Here is a 21,347-nt window from a genome sequence, read left to right as displayed (position 1 = left end):
CAGCGCGGAGCTCAAGTGCCGCGGGAGCTGCCACCGGGACTGGACGCGGGCGGAGTCAGAGCGGAGCGGCCGGGCAGGGGGTGGTGGGCTGTACCGGGCTGCAGCGGGCTGTACCGGGCTGTACGGGGCTGTACCGGGCTGTACCGGGCTGTACGGGGCTGTACCGGGCTGTACCGGGCTGTACGGGGCTGTACCGGGCTGCAGCGGGCTGTACCGGGCTGTACCCAGCCGTCCTGCGGCCCGGCGCCTGCCCTCGGCGCCCCCCTCTGCCCGCCGCCCCCCCACGGCTCGGGCACCGCCCCCGCGAGTTCGGCGCAGGCGTCGGCCGCGGTGCCGGCGGGACAGGAGGGTCGGCGCGGGGCGCGGGCGGCGATTCCAGCCACAGAGCGGAGCGGGGCTGCGCGGCCGCCACCTCCTCTCATGCCTTCGCAGCAACAAAGAGTGCGCTGAGCGGCGGGCTACTGTAGCGCGGAGGGCACCGGGGGACGATGGCGAGGAAAGGAGAAGCCTCCGCGCCTCCCTACGGTAAGCACCCGGTATGGGAGTGAGGCGGAGCGGGCTCTAGCGTCAGTGGACGGAGAGGGCCCGAGCCTGTGCCGCCCCCCGGCCTGTTTACAGTGCGGGGCTGGCAGCGTGAGGCAGCGGCGGGAGTTCGCTTCCCCGAGCAGATGCCGTGAGCGGGTGGGCGTCACGATGCCGGGGACGGTGGGAGCCCCCGAGGCGCAGCCCGGCCGGAGGGAGGCGGGACGGAGCGGGGAACGGGAATCGGTGGCCGCAGAGACGGGAGTGAGCGGCGAGAACCTCCGCCTGCTTTCCCGGAGCAGGTGCTTCGCGTGCGCTTTGTCTGCGCGCGGCGGGGAGGCCGCGCTGTGCGGGCAGGGATGCGGTCCGTGCCCTCAGGGCCGGCGGCTGCTCCGCTGGGCAGGTCGGGCCGGGCCGCTCCATCTCTGTCGCGAGGGTTCGGGCCGCGGGGCCTCGGCGGGCGGTGTTAGCGCGAGGCTCGGCTGGGCCGAGTGGGCCTCGGCGGCTCTTGTGCGCGCAGGAGCGGGGCTGCGGGGCTGGGGGCTGCGCGGCCGGGGGGGGCTGCGGTACCGCGGCTGGCGGCGGGAGCCCGCCGTGCTGCTGGCACCGCTGGGTTCTGAGCTCTGTTACTTGGTGCGGATGGACTGGGAGCTCTGCAGCCAGAGAGGGGGGCGCGGGCTGAACGAGCCCTGCTCTGACTGAACCCCGGCAGCCAGCATGTAGAAGGTCACTGGGGGCAGAACTTCATCCCTGAGCTTAAGCTCTGCTTCAGTCGTTCCTTGGAAACTACTGTGTTTATGAGAAAAGAGAAAGGGTTTGCAAAGCTCCTTAGACTATTTGATGACGTTGCTACAAAACAGATCTTATTTTCCAAATATATGTGAGATTTTCATGGCCTAAAAAATCTGCAGAATGAACAGACCGCTCAGAAACGAGGCTGCTTCTCTGTGAGTCTGACAAGCTGCCGCTAATTGCTTAAGATGTGCAAATGGGCAACGATGGCTTGATGAAACATCCTTTGCCTTGACATAATAGGTGTTGTGTGACATGTTTACAACTCAGGAGATTCAATTTCATCATTAAGCTCTGTGTTCTGAACTGTCATCTGGCCAAAAGGAAAAATTCTTGGTTTGGCTTTCTCGCACTTATGACCTGATGAAAAAGCTCCCTCACCTTCATTTGTGGAAAATATGGACTGTATGTAAGGAAAATGCTAATCCTTCACTATACTGTAGTTGTGTTTGTTTTATTAATCATACTGATGGTGTCAATCTTTCTCTTTAGAAGAGATGAGTCTAGCCCACGGTTTACAGCTGGTGTTAGTCTTTGTGCATAGCTTAAGTACCTCAGATTTCTCTTTGAAGTAACGAGTATACTATTAGATGAACTCACTGGAATCCTGTAATACCAGACAACATAGTTGTCTTGTTAGTCTGCGTATGGCTTGGTAAAAGCTTCTGAGAAGCCTGTAGGCATTCTGAAGCCTATTCCTCTTGAACACTCTGTTTTAGCTGTGTTATTTCTCTAAATGCATGTGTGAGTTCAACTTTGAAAACAAACTTTGCAGTTGTTATTTAAGTTTAGTCTTCCTCACAAGAGCTATAATCTGGTTCCAGAAACTGCAGCAATAGTTAACTGTAACATGAGTTAAATACAAAGGATTTCTCATGAACAGTAATGCTGACTTTATGAAGGCCTCTCTCCAGAAGAGGACTCCAATTAAGAAAAAAGAAGTTCTTTCACAGAAGGAAGGTTGCCATTGAAGGGAAGGACACGAATATTCATCGCTTTCTTTTTGCGCTATAACAGATCTGTGAGATTATAGGCTCCTTATTTTGTAATCTAAGTGATATTTGCTTTCTTTTAACTGCAATATTAATTGTTGTTGTGAGATGGTTGAAATCGGTGGTCAAATTGTTGGTGGTCATGTCAGGTTTCTTTAACTAAAAATATTATGTTTAATTTCCCAACTGAGGACGGTTCCTCTGTTTCCATTGGAAGACCTGTAGGTGAACTAAGGATTTTATCAGTAAATGTTATGTCTTGTGGTCTGGCCTCATTTGTAATTTCTTAATTTCATCCAGCTACACATACATACCTTACAGATTGAAGGACATCTTCAGTCTAAGAAGAATGGGCTCTATTTAGCCACAGTGGTGTCATGTACTGGAAGGTTTGGGCTGTGATACCGCTACAGATGAAGTCTCTGTAGCCACTGCTGATAAATTGTTGTGTATCATCATATGGAACTAATTTCGCTGTCTGACGTTCAAATTTCATATGAATGGATGACATTCATATTAAATCTGAAACTTGATATTCAACGCTTGATTCAGATTTCATCCTGATCTAGTGGGAGGTATCCCTGCTCATGTTTTGGGGGGGCTCGATCTAAATGATCTTTCAGGACTCATTCCAACTCAAACCATTCTGTGATTTTATCATTCTGTGGCTCTATGACTTGATTATATTCAGAAGTGTTAGAAGTAGGTGAAACTTGAATTCACACGAATCAAACCTTTCTTTCTCTGATAAAAACGTGGTCTGCTTTATCTAGACCTTGCAATGCATGTTTTGGGTGAGATAAATCACTTCTTGAAGCATGTCAGCTGGAGCTGGTGGTACAGAACTTCAACAGTGTCTGAATTTGCTAATACACTGGCTTTAGATAAAGCAAATCACCGTGAGAAGAAAAATCTGAAGAATGGAGAGAAAAATACACAGTTTTAAAAGGAGTGCTTTGTAGCATGTTTCCTGTGTATTACAACAGATAGATCTCCTTCAGTAAGAACTTTCTTAGTATGCAGCTTCATATTTTTCTTTGTCCTGTGATAACATATTAATCTTGCAAGTATTGAAATTTTAGTTTTTATTATTGTGGAAATGTATTTTATCATTTAGACTTAACTGCAGGATCAAATTGGAGATACACATGAATATTGAGGGGTCATCCTTTTTTAAGGTGTTGCCTTCTTTCTGTTGAAAGAAATGGCTGAGAAACTGTATGCACGCATGAACACTAATTGTATCAAAGATAATGTAATTTTTGTGCTTTATTTTATGAGATAGTTATGTCACTGGAAAAATCTGAGAAGAAAAAACTCTAACTCCAATGCAGTGTTAGAAAGCTGGCATTTCTTTATTCTCACTACATGTACCAGATGACATGACAAATCAAACACACCCTCTTGGAGTTCAGGTACTACCTTTAGACAGTAAAGATATACATATGCAATACATTTGCATATGCATTCATTCTTTTCCAGGAGCTCATTAATATGTGCTAATGTCCTTCTGGGCAAGCATAAAAGTTAGCTTTGGGAGTCATCTTTCCCTTAACTTCACTTAACCTCATTTTTTCCATCATAGCTTTTTCCCAGTGCCCTTTGGCTAACCTTTTAGCTGTTTTCCCCCCAGTTTAGGAATTTTCCCTTGCCTATTATGCCACAATGAGCACCTTTCTATCTTGATGCACTATCACAGAACCATAGAATGGCTTGGGTTGGAAGGGATCCTGAGGATCATCAAGTTCTAAGTCCCCTGCCACAAGGAGGGTCACTGATTTCCAGATCCAGTACTAGCCCTGGCTGCCCAGGGCCCCCATCCAACCTGGCCTTGAACACCTCCAGGGATGGAGTGTCCACAGCCTCTCTGGGCAGCCTGTTCCAGCACCTCACCACTCTCACTTCCCCCCTAACAGCCAATCTAAGGTTTCTGTTCTTGAACTTAAAGCCATTCCCCCTTGTCCTATCACTGCCTACCTTTGTAAAAAGTTGATTGCTCTGCTTTTTATAATCCCTTTTTAAATAATGTAGGGCTGCAATGAGGTCACTCCACAGCCTTCTCTTCTCCAGGCTGAACAAGCCAAGCTCCCTCAGCGTGTCTTTGTAGGGGAGGTACTCCAGCACTGTGAGCATCTTCATGGCCCTCTGGACCCTCTCCAACAGCTCCACATTTCTCCTGTACTGGGAGCCCCAGACCTGGACTCTGTACTCCAGATGGGGTCTCACGAGAGCAGAGTAGAGGGACAATCACCTCCATGTCTCTGCTGGCCGCTCCTGTTCTGATGAAGCCCACGATACCATTGGCCTTCTGTACTGCTGGCTCATATTCCATTTTTCATCCACCAGGACCCCGGGTCCTTCTCCACAGGGCTATTCTCAAGGAGTTCTTCCCCCAGTCTGTATATGTATCTGGGATTATCACAGAATCACAGAATGACCTGGGTTGAAAGGGACCTCAAGGATCATGAAGCTCCCGCTGCCTGGCAGGGCCACCAAACTTCCAAGATTATTCCAATCCAAGTGCAAAACCTTGCATTTTGCTATATTGAACCTCATTAGGTTCACATGGACCCACCTTTTGAGTTTGTTGAGGTCCCTCTGGATGGCATCCCTTCCTTCTAACGTGTCAACTGTACCACTCAGCTTGGTGCCATTGGCAAACTTGCTGAGGGGGCACTTGTGCCCATAATCAGTGAAGATGTTGAAGGGTATCAGTCCCAAGACAGATCGCTGGGGGACTCTGCTCATCATCATCCTCTACCTGGACATAGTGCCATTCACCACAACCCTCTGTCTGTGGCCTTCCAACCAATTCCTTATCCACTGAATAGCCCACCCCTCAAATCTGTATCTCTCCAATTTAGAGATAAGGATGTGATGGTTGACCATGCCAAAGGCCTTGTACAAATGCAGGTGGATGACACTGATCATCTTCCCTTTGTCCAGCAGTGTTATCACTCCATTATAGAAGGCCACTGGGTTGGTCAGGCACAGCCTCCCCTTGGTAAAGCCACGCTGGCTGCCTTGGATCACCTGCTCATCCCTCATATGCCTTAACATGTCTTCTAGGAGGATCTGTTCCATGATCTTCCCAGGCACAGAGGTGAGGCTCACCAGCCTGTAGTTTCCTGGGTTCACCTTCCTCCCTTTCTTGAAAATGGGAGTAACGTTTCCATTTTTCCGGACCCTGGGGACTGGAACAGCCATGATTTTTCAAATATGATGGAGAGTAGCTCAGCAACTCCATCAGCCAGCTCCATTAGGACCCTGGGATGCATGTCATCCATCCCTACAGACTTGTATACATTCAGTCTCATGAGCTAGTTTCAGGCTTGTTCTGCCTGCGCAGCGAGAGGAGACTTATTCTCCCAGTTCCCACCAGGAGGCTCAGGGATATGAAAAACATGAGGATCTCCCTTGCACAACTTGAGGCCATTCCCTCTTGTCCTATTGCCAGTTACATGAGAGAAGAGGCTGACCCTCACCTTGCCACAACTCAGGGAGTTGTAGAGAGCGATAAGGTCTTCCCTGAGCCTTCTTTTCTCCAGACTAAATAATTCCAGTTTGCTTAGTCTCTCCTCATTAGATTACTGCTCCAGAACCCTCTCTGGCTCTTGCCCCTCTCTGAACGCGCTCCAGGGCCTCAACCACTATAACTCAAAACAGTTTATGTGAAACAAGAAAAAGTCCTTGCACCTGGTAGATGCAAAGACATAAGTAGTCTGTTGTGACTACAGTGCTTCAGTGAACCAGGGATTGTTCAGAAAAACATGACTGTTGACATACCAGGCAAAGCTAAACTGGAAAGTTTTAGAATTGGCACACATTAATTCCTTTTGCTAATATGTTAGTCCTTAAGCTAGTATATTGACACCTACTGCTAAACCAGCCTATATCACTTATAAGAGCTTTTAAAGTTAATTCCTTATCAAACCTGTTTGAAATATTATATTTACTCTTTGAATGCCTACAGTATAAGAAGTACTTTTTTTTTTTTTTTTCAAAGCATATTCTTCCTTGTCCAAAATAAATGAACTGTTCTTCCTAAGTCTCTAAAGAAGGAAATGCTGTTACAGCAAAATATACTAGATGTTTTGAACTCTGGTATTTTGAGTCAGTAGAACTTCTGACAAAACAGGCCAGGTGAACTTGGGCCCTTGCAAACAGCACAAAGCCTGTGACCTGGTAGTAGCAATGCCAGTGCTGTCATCTGGGATTCAATATGGAAGTAGAACCTTCTCATTCAGTTGGAACAGAAGCATAGTGCATTTACATGGAAGAATAGAAGAGAAAAAGAAAGAAGGGCATTTGTGGAATATGAATAGTAACCTTTATCACAAACATCCTATGTGGATATGCTTTTTTGAAGTAAGATGTTATTCTAAACCAGTATGTAAGGGAAACTGTTGATCACAGCCTGAACCTCTGATAAACCATCTGAGGCGAGTGAGGAGTCAGCTGTGGAAGCACAGGTAATTCAGCTGTGCTCCTGGAAGGTGTGGAGCTTAACTCCACCTCTCCTAGATCCCCTTTAGGACTTTGAAGATTTTTCCGTCTGAGGTTGAAGAAGCAGTACGGAAGTTCCTAAGGAAAGAAGACAAATGGAATAGCCCTTCAAAGTTCATACCAGTGTTACTTTTTTGTGCTCGTGTACTGAGTGGTGGTCCAGTTTCAGTAAGTTAGAGTCAGAACTTGTAATGAAAGAAAGTGTTTGTGTGGGATGTTACTCTCAGGAGAGTTTGTAGCAGCTCCTGATGAAGACACTTCAGGCTGCATTCAGCCCTAAGGGGAAACTGTTTGAAAATTCATTCCTTATTTTCTCTTGTATGGAGAAAGTTAGTAGTCAGACCAGGAGGGGAAATAGTTGTCCTCAGTACTAGCTGGAATATGATGAAATAAAGTTAGAAATGAGATCTCATTTAAGATGTTGTCATAAATGATATAAACTCCATGAGGATGGTAGGAAAAACAGGTTTATTATATAGTCAGTGTTCTACTTTCATTAGGATGACAGGAAATAATTGCCTGGCAGCCATTAGAGTTAGATGGAGTTCTGTCTTAGGTGTTTAAGTCATCTTTGGTAAGAAGCCCCAAAAGTATCTGAGGAAGTCTGGCATAAAGAAGTTGTCTCCCTAAAAAGAACCAATGACTAAAGGTTTCAAATGATTTTAGGTGGGTTACCTCTCCAGCAGGAAGTCACGTACTTGTGCCTGTTTCTTAAATTAAAGCTAGATAATAATGCTAAAGTATATAGTTGATATTTGCTTCTGACGTGGAAAAGATGGGAACTTGTTCCTGACTTATGAGTAAGACACTAGAAAGAAGAGTCCTAATGCATGAGCTGGACGAATTCTCCTTGATTTTCTCTTCTGTATAGTGAGTAATATCTAGAAGAAAGCAACTATCTTTTTCAGGTCAGCAGATTCCTGCTGGGCCAACTGCGTGCCATCAACACTTGTACAAACTGATGTACAATGAAATGTGGTAGCTGAATTAGTGTTTTTAATAATCATTATCCTTTGAAAGAAGTATATAAGCTGAATAATAGCTCTGATTCTTGTTATTTAATATTACTTGTACTGTATGTTACAGTAAAGCTAATTGTTCCTTCATCACTTGTGTTTTTCTATGAGAGAATTCTTCAGACGTGATATGGTGGCTAAAAAGCAGCTGATTAACCACATAGATAAACAGTCTCCTTTCCCTTCTCTCCCCCCTCCTCCAGGAGAATGATAAATAGTTCCAGTGCTATTGCTTTATAGCTGAAAAAAGGCACTGAGCTCTACCCATGAATACCCCATTCTGTTGCTTTCAGTACAATGCAATATCTGTGCTAGCATCTAGACAACTGCTATAAACAGTAAAAATGATAACAAGTGCAATGTCCTTGTGACCAGCACTCTTGAGCTGTTGTATTATTTATCCCTGTAAAGAACTTGAATGTTTAAGGAAGATTAGTATGATAATGTTTATATATATAATTTTTTAATGAAAATATATAGATAATATAAGTTTATTTCCTTGTTAACACTTTTCTGGCAGCTGTGTAAGTTCTGAGAAACTGAAAACTAAACTGAGACAACACATCAATAACAGAATTAGTATAGCCATGAGCACAGTTTCCTTTGGAAAGCAAGTAGCATGGTATTTGCATACATTATGTTTCTATTTATGTACAAGTAGACCTCTCCTAATTTATGCTGATGGGCTCTTCACAAATAGCAAGAGAAATGTAGGACTGGTCCAGCGTTTTGCTACAAGCTCAAGGGTAGCCCCTGTATTACAACTCTGAACTGAAGGACAACGTCCACCTGAGCAGCAGTCCTGAAGTTTATTTTGCAGAGAAAACTTTAACAAAAATAAAATAAAATAAATAAAAAATAAAATTAAAAAAACCCACCAGAAAGCCCTGCTAAAACCACCAGGAACCCCCACTAACGAAACAAACAAAAACAAGTAAAAAAACTAGCTGAGCTCCCAAAAAGTGCTGGCTTTCACTTTTTATTCTCTATTAATGAAAGGCTTCCCATTCAGGGAAGGAAATTATTGTATTTTGTTTTTTTTGAATGTTGGTAGTGAAGCAATACTCGGGGATAGTGAAGAACAAATCAGGAGTTTGTACAGTTTGTGCCGTGCTAATACCGTGCAATATGATGATTTTAGGTTTTTGTAATAACAGCTGGTACTACATCAGATTTTCTTTACACTCAAATAGGATATTAGTTAATTTAGGTTTGTCTTGGGTTTATTGAAAAAGAAAATTCAAATACTAGAGCGGAAGACACATGGGCAGCTGAACACAGGCACTGTCTTATGGAAATGGTTTTGTGCTTCCATCAAATCAAAGTGAACAAAAAAAGATCTTTCATTAATACTGACTGCTCATTGAATTGAGACTGAAAGGAGACATGACATTGTAAATGTCTTATCACACGTTACTTCAAAATGCACGGAAAAACACAAGGGAAGTGAAAGTACAGTTATATAAGACATAGAAATATAGAATTTACCAAAGTGAAATGAAAACTAAACTGTGAGAAAGCATGGCTTTTGCAGCAGTATTTTGATAGTACCTCTTCAGTTTGAAGCCATAAGAAAACAATATTTGAAACTCATAGTTTCTCAATTCCACCCAGCGTCTCAAACCCTCTCAAGCTCTTCTTAAAAGCCTGCAAAACTGAAAATAGACTTCTTAAACTTGACACTTTTGAGATTGTTATTTCAGGCAAGTTAAAGAAGCAGATTGCCATTGACCTGCAGTGTGCCATAGATGAGTAATTTCCTTGTGCTTCTCATTATAGATTATGCAAATATAGCTGATACTTCTAGATTGTATAATAAGTTAAACTAAAAGAGAAAATTGTTTCTGTTCTTGCTCTGCAAGTTCTTCAGTCTTGACTGGAACACAGGAGGAAAAAACAAGACTGTAATCTATGTAATTGTACTTTTTTTTTTTTTCTTCCCTATTTTGAACCTGTTGGCATTGCTGTGTCTGCCCAGCTGCTCATATAAATCCTTTGGGATAGCTGGGCAATACCTTAAAACATGTCTTCCTTATGTTAGTGCAGTTTAATATTAATATCAGAGACTGTTAGTGTAGTAAAGGGCAAAGTCAAATATCTCTACCCTTCCCCTCCACTCACAAGTGCAACTTTGTAGTATTGTATTTTACATGATTACTCCATAGAGTAGATTGGTTTGTTTTCATCTGTGTCCTGACCTTTCCTTTCTGCAAGCAGATGAAAGTTAAATGCTTACATAATTAGGAAATAATAATTTGCAGTTTATGCACTACATTTACATTAATGGCACTTAATGGCTTGTGGTAGCAACAGTAATGGGAGCATGGATGGACTGGATGATCGTGTAGGTCTTTCCAACCTTGTGATTCTATGATTGTATGTATGATGTCTTTCTTGGCTTCGTTAACTGTATTACAAAAGCAATGGCATGTTACTTTGTGATTATTTACAGCTTCTTCCTGACCATTTGAGGTGAAAATTTCCAATCACATGCTGGTGGTGTTAGTAGTATACATGTTTGTAAGTATTTGTGAGGTTGTGCTGCTGCATTAGATAAATGTTTATGTGAAATATTATTATTGTAGATGACAAGTTCCTGCACTATGGGTATTGTCATTTACAGATATCTATTTTTGCTTAATTTGCAGCCACTATGCACCTTGAATCTGAAGTGTTTGCTTAGTCTTTTTTCTTCTGACTGCCTCTTTATGTTCTATATCTTCTTGCTACAAAGAATTGCATTGCTTTAAAGATCAGCTGCAGTTTATTGCCTGTTCTTTCCCTGTTTCTGCCCTTTTAGTGGAATTTTGTACATTTTCCTACCAACCCTTGCTGTAGTTGAGTGTATACAGCCTTCTCAGACAAAGTCTAAGAGGTATCCCAAAATGTATCCGTACTTAATGGTCAGAACTCTTTGGTGGGACGCACTTTTTTTCTGGTGATTAACTGTGAAAGATGATCAAAATGGTGGGAATACGAGTAGGATGGAATGTGAAATCTGGACCAGATTTTTGCTCAAATTCTCCAGGGAGTGGGAAATACTTCAGGGAGAAAAATCTGGACAATGATACAAGTAATGTAAAAAGCTTTTCTTTCTTTTCTTTTCTTTTTTTTTTTTTTTAATTTCTTTCTCCTCCCCCTCTTAAATCTGAATGCTGTCTTTTATTCTAATTGTGAAAACACGTAATTACTTTGTTCCATCACTAGTTGGATAGTGATTAAAATAGGGCTTAGCAGGGTAGAGATAGTGAGGGAAACAGGGACTGTATCTTGACATAAAATAATTTTGTCTGTTAAGTAGTGGGAATAGAAATGATTGTGACTTTTGTTACATATTTTTTTTCTTCAAGTAGGTTAGTTGTTGCATCTCTTATAGCACCCATGTGCATAGGTAGCTGTGAAAATGCCTCCTGGTTATTTTCATGGAAACTACAACAGGTGCAAAAAGCAAAGGAATCCTATTTGATAGAATTCTCCACTACAGAATACTATTTTTCAACATAATCACCACCAATTTGTGTGGATGAGCTGGTCAAGATGCTCTTCATTTTGTGTTGTGACAGCTGTGCATGGCCATCCAGAATGTGGCTTGGCTTTTATATCATTGCTGCTACTGCTGAAACATGCTACCACCACCTCAGTGTGCTCACATCCACTGCTTGATCTCCGTAAATGTTTCACAAGTGTTGATGAATGTCAATGGGTGCATTTTTTTCTGCTTGGAGGAATTCACTGACATACCTTATGCACTTCCATATCAGATGCCATTTTGTCAGGCTGCTCCTCTACCGCTGTCTGTCACACAACGGGATGTAATGAAATACTGCCAGGAAGGTTTGACCTCTGCTGCCATTCCTCAACCTCTGACACTGAGGGCCATCAGAATAAAATAGGAGGCATTATTTTGGAGCAGCCCTTGTGTGTGCGTGTGTACACACAAACATGAGGGCTTTACCCTGTTACATTCAAAATCATTCAAAAGCTTTTCAAATCATTATTTAAATCATGGTTATTATTTTTTTCATCACCTTATTACTAGTTGTATGGAGACAATATTTTCTGTGTCAGTGTTAGCCATCTTATTCATTGTGAATGTTGGAAATGCTGAGAAGTTCCTTTTGCAAGAAAGCCTTTCACTGATATTGGATTTCTTTAAACATTAGCAATCTTACTACCTAGGTATGGAACGTGGCTCAGTGGATGATGACCAGCTTGTCATAACTTGCCATGCATTTAGGGGTCTACAGAGACAGAAACATAAATAGTGACAATTGCTCTCTTTTGTTTAAGACGTTTGACTTATTTGATACTCAAGTTCATTGAAGAGTAATTTTTATAGAGACCAAACAGGGAATGTAGTTGAAATCTGTTCTCTATTAATAAGCAGAAAAAAAAAACCCCAACTTAGAACAAAAGGTCACTTCTGACCATTTTCGATCAACTGCGAACGATTTATTTGTTTAAATAAATTGTTAGATTAAATCTGCCCGTGTTATCTTTTTGTGAATGCCTTCATTATTCCAGATACATAGAGCCATTACTAGCATTGCTAAGACTACAGAGCACATCCTGCAGTAAATAGCAGCAGTGTCAGAGATGAAGGTAAAATCAATGAAATTGAGTCTCCATTGAAGTGCTGGGTCTAATTAACATAGTCATACAAACTCCATTTGTAACCATGTATCTAATGGTTCAAAAACAGCCATGGGAGCTGCTGTTCCTTTTGTCATATTAGTCTACACTGTACATAGACTAGATATATTCAAATAAGCAGGCATTCATAATCATCTTATGTATGGTGTTTATACAGTCAAATTTTGAACTCTGTTAAAGCAATAATAGCCTCAAGATGCCAGATCTCTATCTGAATAGTTTTCTTTATATAATTATTTGTGGTTTCTGGTTGGTTGGTAGTTTGTTGTTTTTGGGGTTTTTTTTTGTGTGTGTGTATTTTTTAAAGGCGATGTTTAGCAAACCAGTAACGTGGAAGATATTTATATCATAGAATCACCAAGGTTGTAAAAGAGCTCCAAGACCATCCAGCCCAACAGTCCACCAGTATTTCCCTGCAAAACCTGGTCCATTAGTATCACATCTGAATGTTCCTTGAACTCCTCCAGGTACAGTGACTCCACCACCTCCCTGCCGGGGTCCTTCCATTGCCTGAGTGCTCTTTTGGGGGAGAAATTTTTTGTAATGTCCAATGTGAATCTCCCCTTGTACAACTGGAGGCCATTCCCTCTGGCCTAAGCTCAGCGCAGTGACAGCAAGTCTCATCTCAGGATGTAGTTAAGTATGAGTGTACAACCTATGGCTAGCATTTTAGAGATGATCAATTATATCTTCATCATGTTCTATTACTAATGCTGATTATGCTACGTATCTCAAAAAATAGATGTCAGGAGATCACTGTGATTTTCTGTAATAGCAAAATGAGTTGTATGTTTATATGACATGTATCATTTGTGAGTTATAATATTAGATTTTTTTTTTGGTCACTGTGTAGTACAGGATTTACTTAAAAATTTTGTCTGTTATTCCAGCATGTAGTTTTGTTTTTTAATATTTGCCATAGGAATGCATATATATGTCTCATTACAGAATTCTATAATAGGTTTTCTAATAATACTGCTGAATAAGTGAAAATTTCATGCTGATGAAGATCAGCGCATGGGGATTCTGTCTGTAGCTGAAAAGAGAGATGCCTTTATTAAGAAAAAATGGATTCAGCGTTTTGGTTTCTCACAATGAATACAATGCCTTCTCTTTCCTTTTAGTACGTAGGCGTTATACTATCTGAAGCAGCACTGCTAAGACTTTCTAGCTCTAACACATCTGTTCTGCACTGCTGTGCTATGAAGAAAGCTGAAATGTGTATTTTATTGAGAAAATAATTTAGTAAATGATGACATCTACAGATAAATGTCCCATTTGACAAGAATGAAAAATCGATATACAGCAGATAGTTTACATTTCAGACTGAGACTTGGCAGAGTAAAACTTGTTTAAAATTTTTGCGTAACTTGTACAGTGGGAGGAGAAGAAAGATTTGCCAGCTGTGAGATGTGAGGACAGTTTACCGTCACAGCTGCATAGGCTACAAAAGCATAATAATTACTAGTAGTGTAATAACTCAGTTAGCAAATCGTCAGTGTATTGCACAGAGGGCTTAACATGGTGCTTGCACAAGACATTTTATGACATGTCAAATTAGGAATGCTGAATTCTTAGAGCTACCAATGTAATACTTTGTAAACACTTAAGCATGCAGTGTTGCTAGTGGTTAGCTGTCTAGCTAGCCTGTGTACTGCAATAACATGGACTTTACTTTGAAGGAATTGCCACAGAAAAATGGGTTCATTTTGCTGTATTTAGTTGGATGCATTATACACAATTGCTAGTTCATAAACTCATCAGAGCAGTGTCTGTGTTTAGTAAAACAATGCCAAAGACTTTCTGTGTATTCTCTGTCTGCCTGTATCTTTTAAAAGTATATATAATAAACGTTTTTTCACTCCCTGATGGGAAAAGCAGATCCCATCTGTTACAGAAAACAGTTCTACATCATTTCTTTTTGGACTATGCTTTATGGATGCCTTGATAAGATTGCAGTTGTTTTAACAGAAAAGCTCATGGAATCGCAAGTATCTCGGCATCACTGAGTGGCACAGTTTTGTAAACAGTACTGAAAAAGCTGAAAATGACTCTTTGAAAATTCTGTGACTACGTGTTTTTTACAGCTAATTTTTTATCTTCATTATTACAGTTGTTGCCTCTCAAGTATCAGCAACTTTATATTGTTAATGTTATGGACACACGTAGTGATAGGATGTACATTAAACTAATTGCATGCTAAAAGGACACCCTCAGATTTTTTAAGCTTGAAGATAAAAAACTTCTATCTTGACTACCAAAACTAGGTAGTTGTATTGGTGAGTTACTGGTAATGCCTGTGGGAAATTATTTTAACCAAATTGAGTAAATGGGGAATTATGGAAGATGTTCTTCAGACTGTTGCTAACAACCCTCCTGTATAGATTTTATTTTTAACAAGGACATGCGTTTATGCTCTTTTATTTTAAATGCAGGTGAACCAAGGAAATTTGACCCAAAGTTCAGAGGACCTGTTCATAACAGGTAAATATCTTAAGTCATTGTGTTTTATTCTGTTGGCTTTGCAGTGAGCAAGGGAAAAAAAGGTGGCTAATAAAACATTTGAGTTTGATACAAAATTTCTCTTTAATCCCAGAGACTCCCCTTCCCACTCTTACATGTGTGTTTTTAAGTTCTTTCAATGTGAATGCCAATTTTGTAAACCCTGTATTGTTTATATAGAATCATACAATCATAGAATGGCTTAGATTGGGATAGTCCTTGAAGATCATCTAGTTACAAACCCTGTAACATGGGCAGATTTGCCAACCACCAGCTCAGGCTGCCCGGAGCCCCATCCGTGGCCTTGAGCACCTGTAGGGATGGGGCACCCACAGCTCCAGGCAGCCGTACCAATGCCTCATCACCTCTGGGTGAAGAACTTCCTCCTCACATCTGGTGTAAATCTCCCTTTTTTAAGTTTAGAGCCATTCCCCCTTGTCCTGTTCCTATGAGACCATGTGAAAAGTCACTCTCCCTCATGTTTATAAACTCCTCATCATCTTCAGACTGATCACTTCCAACTCTCTGCCTGTCTCCATGAGAGAGGTGCTGCAGCCTCTGAGCATCCTCATGGCCTCCTCAGGACCTGTTCCAGCAGCCCCTCTTCTTTCACTTCTTTCTTGTGCTGGGGGCCCCAGATCTGGACATAGATGGAGCCTTGCGAGGGCAGAGTTGAGAGGATGGATCTGTGGCGCATGGGTTGTAATAGTTTGATCTTTCGAGGTCCCAAACCATTCTGTGCTGTGACTTGCTGTTAGTAATGCACAATTGCTGTGACAGTGACTGCAGTTCCAGGTGTATTTATGTAGTATTCTAATTGTACATTCTGACATTCCATGGCAGCTTTTTGAGAGCAAAGTAAAATAAAAACTGACATGTAACTGGTATACCAGATATGTTAAGTGCATTTTTAATGTTCTGGTAAGACAGTATTGTTGGAAACAGTATAAAATAGATCAGTTAACTAAACACTGAAGGTGTTGCTCCACTGTACAGTACACCATCTGGCACTGATTCCTAAAATGTTGCTTACAGAGCTTACTTTGCAGTAAGGTGCACCCTGGGTCAAAATTCAACCTATTGCTTCTGCAAGATACCTAAATGTCTCATCTGACCGTGTGGAGCCATCGGTGCACTCAGTGCAGTGCATGACAGGCATACCCCTTAAGCATTTTAAGAATTTTTTTAAGACAATGTTGGTTTTTTTTTTGGTTTTTTTTTTACTTTCTTTTTTTCCAGTTAAGTAAAATAAAGTTACTAAGGATTAGCTAGTTATTATGAGTAAAATGCTTTCTCAGAATATATTCCCAAGAGTTCAAGAGGAGAAAAATCATCTTCTGCGCTGAATTTGCTTCTGACTTTAGGATTTCTGTAGGAAAGCTTGGCACCACGCAACCACTCACTCACTCCCTACAGCAAGGTAGGAGAGAGAATATGAAAGCTGAAAGTGTGAAAACTTGTGGTTTGAGATAAGAACCATCTGTTAAGTAATGTAAAAGCTACGTGCGCATGCAGAACGAAACAAAGGCATTGGTAACGGTTTCTTTGGAAGACAAGCAGCATCATTCCAAATGTCCTCTCCTCCTTCTCCTTCCTCCCCCTTTGCTATTGCGTCAAATGGTGTAGGATATCCCTTTCATCAGTTGGGGTCCGTGTCCCCTGCTCGTTTCTTGTGCGCCTCCAGCCTCATCTTTAGAGGACCATGAGAAGCTGAGATGTCTTTGATTCTTCAAGCGCTGCTCAGCAGCAACCAAAGCATCTATGTACTCTCATCACGATTTTTCACCATAAATCCAAAAGACAGCATCATACAAACCTCTATGAAGGAAGTTAACTGTATACCAGCCAAATCCTGGACAGCTAGGTGTGTGTGGTATGGATTTGGATACTCCTATCTTTGCTTTCACCTGCTCTTACCTGCTTACCTGCTTTTAACCTCATTGTCAACTTTCTGTAAACAGGGAATAAGTTTCTTTTCAGTTTTGAAAATGGAGAGGAGGGATATCAAGATGGGTAGGCTGCAAGTTGTGCGTGTCAGTGATGAAAGGTGCAGAGACAGAGAACAGTTATGTCCCATCGTAGTGGCTGCTGAAGTTAATGCATTTTTCAAGATACCATAGAGTAGAAATGGTCACATGTTGTTGAGCACCAGATAATCCTCCAAACCACTAAAAATCTGAAAACCTGAAAAACAGAAAGCTAAGTCTTAATAATGATGTGTTAATGTCTATTAAATGTTGTATTTCTTCCCATATTTTTGTTAAATGAATGCCTTCCAAGGGGAAACATTCATATGGGCTTCACTGATTTTTCTTTTTGAAGAGAAAAGCGCTGTTGCCAGCGGCTGAAGTATTGAGCAATAGGGTTAGTAGGAGTGTTCAGTGAGGCAATACATACGGTACATTGCTAGTGCCATAATTCTGAAGCGGTTTGGATGTGGATTTTGGTTAGATTTCATGTAAACATCTTTTATTAAAATGGAATAAATGCAGTGGCTGTGAGGGAGGCGATTGCCTCCCTCCATTCTGCTGACATGAAGCCCCATTTGGTGTACTATGTCCAGATCGTGGGCCCCCAGCACATGTAAGACTTGCTAGGAACAATACAAGAGTTTGTATCCTGTAAATGTCCTATAAAAAAAGGGAAAGTCCTACATTCTGATAAAGTGTTTACAGGAACTTGTTTGCGATGGGTCTGCAAAACTTAGAAGTAAGATCTAGCACAAACAAATGTGACTGTTGATTGTATCTAGTAATCATAAAATGAGATCTATGAGTTATACTTGAAGTGATTTTTGAGACAATATGAGTTGTAATTAAAATATTTATAGTAGCTCATTTCTCCTGAGATTTTTTTCTATTAAATCCTCAGTCTCTTAAAAATTTCCCTTACAGGGTGAGAGCCAATCTTCAACAAAGTGTCTGAACAGACTTGGGGAATGAACAGCATTTCTGGCTTTGTTTCTTCTGCTGTCATTCATCAGATAACGGTCATACCGACCTTGAATCTGTACCAGCTTTGCCTTACTAAACATTTATTTCAGTGAGATGGTGAAACTATCTTCTAGAGATACAGGATTTTTCATTCCTTTTCCACCCCTGAAAACACTTCTAAACTTCTGCAATTGCTTCGAAGGTCATCTCCTTTATACTACAGAATAGTGGTTCTTTATAAGAGGAGAACATAATAGGAAAATGGAAAGAATGATAGACACTAAAAATTACTGTTTGTCATTGGAGATTGCATTATGAGATTTCTTTTCGCTTTCAGGTTTTAGCTTATATCCACTTGGCTCCTTGCATAGACTTGCAAGGAGAGATGAGCACTGCTAGGTTTATGAAGGCAGTCCTTTTACTTTCACTTTATAATGAAGCATGCATTATGTTTTTCTGGAATGATTATTGCTCAGTCTTATATAATGGACTGGTCAGTACACAAGCAGTTTATTACCACCAGGGGAGAATGGAGAGCAGCAGTGAATGCCTCTGCTGATAGAACTTGCCCAGGCACACAGCTATAAAGTTTATGTACCTTTAGGCTATCCAACCTGCTCTTCACTGAGACATGCCAGGTAAACAGTAGGTTGTCAGTAACAGAGACTGAAGTACTTCAGGTATGAAAGATGGAGGGAGTACATCCTTTTATGAATGATTCACCTCTTTGCTAATGAAATAATGTAGACTTATGAGTATGAACTGGTATGCTGCCACATGTCTTCAGAAGCAAAGGCTTGTGGTGTTGGCTTGTGAAGGAGAGAATGGGTCAGCAGTATCTTTTTTCTCCATAAATGAATACTTGCCCTTCTCCTACCCTCTTAGGAGTTCCTGTTTCCTATCAATTACACTGTTGGAATGCCTGTAATCAAGGTCTGACACTGGAGAAAAATGTGTGGTAGCCCACATCTCAACTTCTCTGCCTGAATAAACTTAACAGATAGACAATAAAGAGAAGTCATTAATTGAATTGAATACTTGTGTCTTAGTTTTCCATCCAGAGACTGCTGTTCTTTGCTTGTAAATGGAGATATCTCTCCACAAAGTCTTTTTTTCACTTTCCGTAGAGCTTTTTTTGGTTGCACTAAATGAGGTCAAGCAGCTGGATAAGAATTCTATGCACAGACAGGGATAATTTCAGATAGGCTTTATTTCTTAGTTTCACTGTTGTTTTTCCATTCATAACCTGCTTACAATGCAGATAAGCTGTACTGAGTCATATCTCAAGACACTGCAAAATTTGATACCAGTTTTGAAGGACACACTGAGGATGTTTATAAGCATCTTGCGGTGAAGGCAGGACCTTAACATCTTGAATGTGATTTAGCATAAGACTTAAGAAAATAGTAAGTGCAGATGCAAGTATGTGTGTAGTGTATTCAGATGTGAGAGGACTGTGACGTTCAGTGTTTTCAAAGGATTGTATTAGACCCTGTATTTTTAAAAACTGTTCCTTTCTGTTCCTAGGCGTTGTACAGATGTTATTTGCTGTGTAATCTTCATAATTGTCATTCTGGGTTACATTGCATTAGGAATTGTAGGTAAGTAAACACAGGTACAGTATACAGTAGTGCATTCTCACACCAATGATAAGCAACTTTGTGAATGTTATTACTTCTAACTGGCATGTCCATTCTGCTTATGTCTACCTAAAGCTTTCAGGTCAATAAACAGTGCCTCACCTGGAATCAAATTGCGAATTAACATTCACTGTCTGTCATAATTAGAGAGAAGGTCAAAAACATGTATTTACTGATGAAAATTTTGAAATGAAATGTGTCAAAAAAAAATTGGTTTGATGATTTTACAATCATAGTAACTGTTGTGGAAAAATCCTTTCATTTGACGTTAGACAGGAAAAGTTAGAACTAAATGCTTTGGTGTTTAAGAGGGTTTCTGTTCTGAAGATTTCCATAAGAACACATGTAAGCAGTGAGTAGGGAAGGAAGAGTGATAACTTCATTTATTGTGGGATCCAGAGTTGTTTCTCATTAGGACATTCATTAATCAGTAATGCTCATTTTGTGTGAGAGAATTGCATAAATGCATATGTGTGAAAGGACAAATAATACTATAAAAATGTACTTAATGTGTGTCTGCATGTTTGCCTAAACTCCTTCAGTTTACTTGTAAAATATCATTTTGGCTCTGCCTTAGATATAAGAAAAGCTGTTAGTTTTCTTCACTATTCTGTAATATCATTTTTTGTTCAGTACAGAGAAATGGTTGCACAGTCTTAATTCTTGGGGATATCTGAAAGCTGTTTGGATATGCTCCTTGGCAACCTGTTCTAAGTGTGTGTGCTTTTGTTCTCTTTCTGTCTGATTGACTGATTCTTCATTGATGTTCTGCTCTGTCCTTCTGTCAGTATTCAAACATAAAGCCAAAACTGAAGGAGCTGGACTCAGATCAGGGGAACTTTTGTTGTTTTCTTGCAGGTACAAATGCTTTAGTGGCTGATGGCCTGCCTTTGTGCAGACAGGCAGTGTTCTGGAGTGCTGGTATCTGGACAAACAGAAATGAAGTGTCTAGCTGGATACTGTTCTTGTGCTATGAAGTCTTGGCTCCATTTCTGTTACTATATAAACCTCTTAAGTCTTTGGCTAGAACTTTGTCAACTTCATATGTGCCAATTCCAAGGAACCATATAGTATATGATGAAGTAAATAAGTTTTCTGGATGAGGTGTGAGGCAGTGAATTAGCCATGTTCACTGCTGTGCACATGTAGGAGTTTCCTATTGTATGCAAAACATCTGAACAGCCTTCTTTTGCTGCTAACCTTATGAAATGTGGGTTAGAAATAGAACCTATTCCCAGGACAGATACCAAATTTGTAGCTGGTTTCTTTTTCTTTGTTTCTTACAGAGAAGATTCAAATTCTCAATCTAGAAGTATTTATCTCGGCTCCAAATCCAGATCCACGTGGTCCCCGCTTTTCAAGTTTTCTAATACAGTGCTTCAGCTATTCTTTTTACACTGATTTATTTTGAAGTAGGTGTGATCAGCTTTGGCTCAACTCCAGGAATCAGCCCTGTACAAAATGCATGCATGTAAATAAATAATACATTGAGAAAAAATTGATAATCGGTTTTTAGTCATGAATTATGCCAACTCAATTGTATAATATGGTTCTGCTATTCTTTCATTTTCTATTTTCATCTTCTTTTTGTTTGTGCCAGTACTCGAACTGCAGCCTTATGAGCATTAGAACATGCTTGAAAAAAAACCAAACATATATGACTAGATTCTATTTAATTTAGTGTTTGATAGTGAGTCGTCAACAATGCAGTACAACACACAAAACATGGTGCTGCTCTGTCAGGCTAGTTCTTGTGATAACCTTCTTCCCCCTGTTGAATTAGTTACTTAT

At 40.8% G+C, this 21,347-nt stretch overlaps 1 protein-coding gene across 2 annotated transcripts in view; it reads left to right on the top strand.

Annotated features, from left to right (window-relative positions):
- Positions 1–343: 343 nt before the first annotated feature.
- Positions 344–21,347, top strand: part of SLC44A5 (solute carrier family 44 member 5) — a 49,904-nt gene continuing 28,900 nt past the window's right edge. Inside the window, exons 1-3 of one of the 2 annotated variants that reach the window (XR_004308234.1) lie at positions 344–525; positions 14,917–14,965; positions 19,444–19,517. Coding sequence is in view for 1 of the 2 variants with exons in the window: in XM_015870851.2 (XP_015726337.1) it covers positions 489–525; positions 14,917–14,965; positions 19,444–19,517 (160 nt within the window). In the remaining variant the exon portion in view is untranslated. The remainder of the gene's footprint in view (positions 526–14,916; positions 14,966–19,443; positions 19,518–21,347) is intronic. The other variant, XM_015870851.2, reaches the window with a different exon arrangement.

This window comes from Coturnix japonica, chromosome 8, assembly GCF_001577835.2.
Source record: "Coturnix japonica isolate 7356 chromosome 8, Coturnix japonica 2.1, whole genome shotgun sequence".
NCBI lineage: Eukaryota > Metazoa > Chordata > Aves > Galliformes > Phasianidae > Coturnix > Coturnix japonica.
The sequence above is the reverse complement of the archived record's forward strand: the minus strand, read 5'-3'. Positions and strand labels throughout refer to the sequence as shown.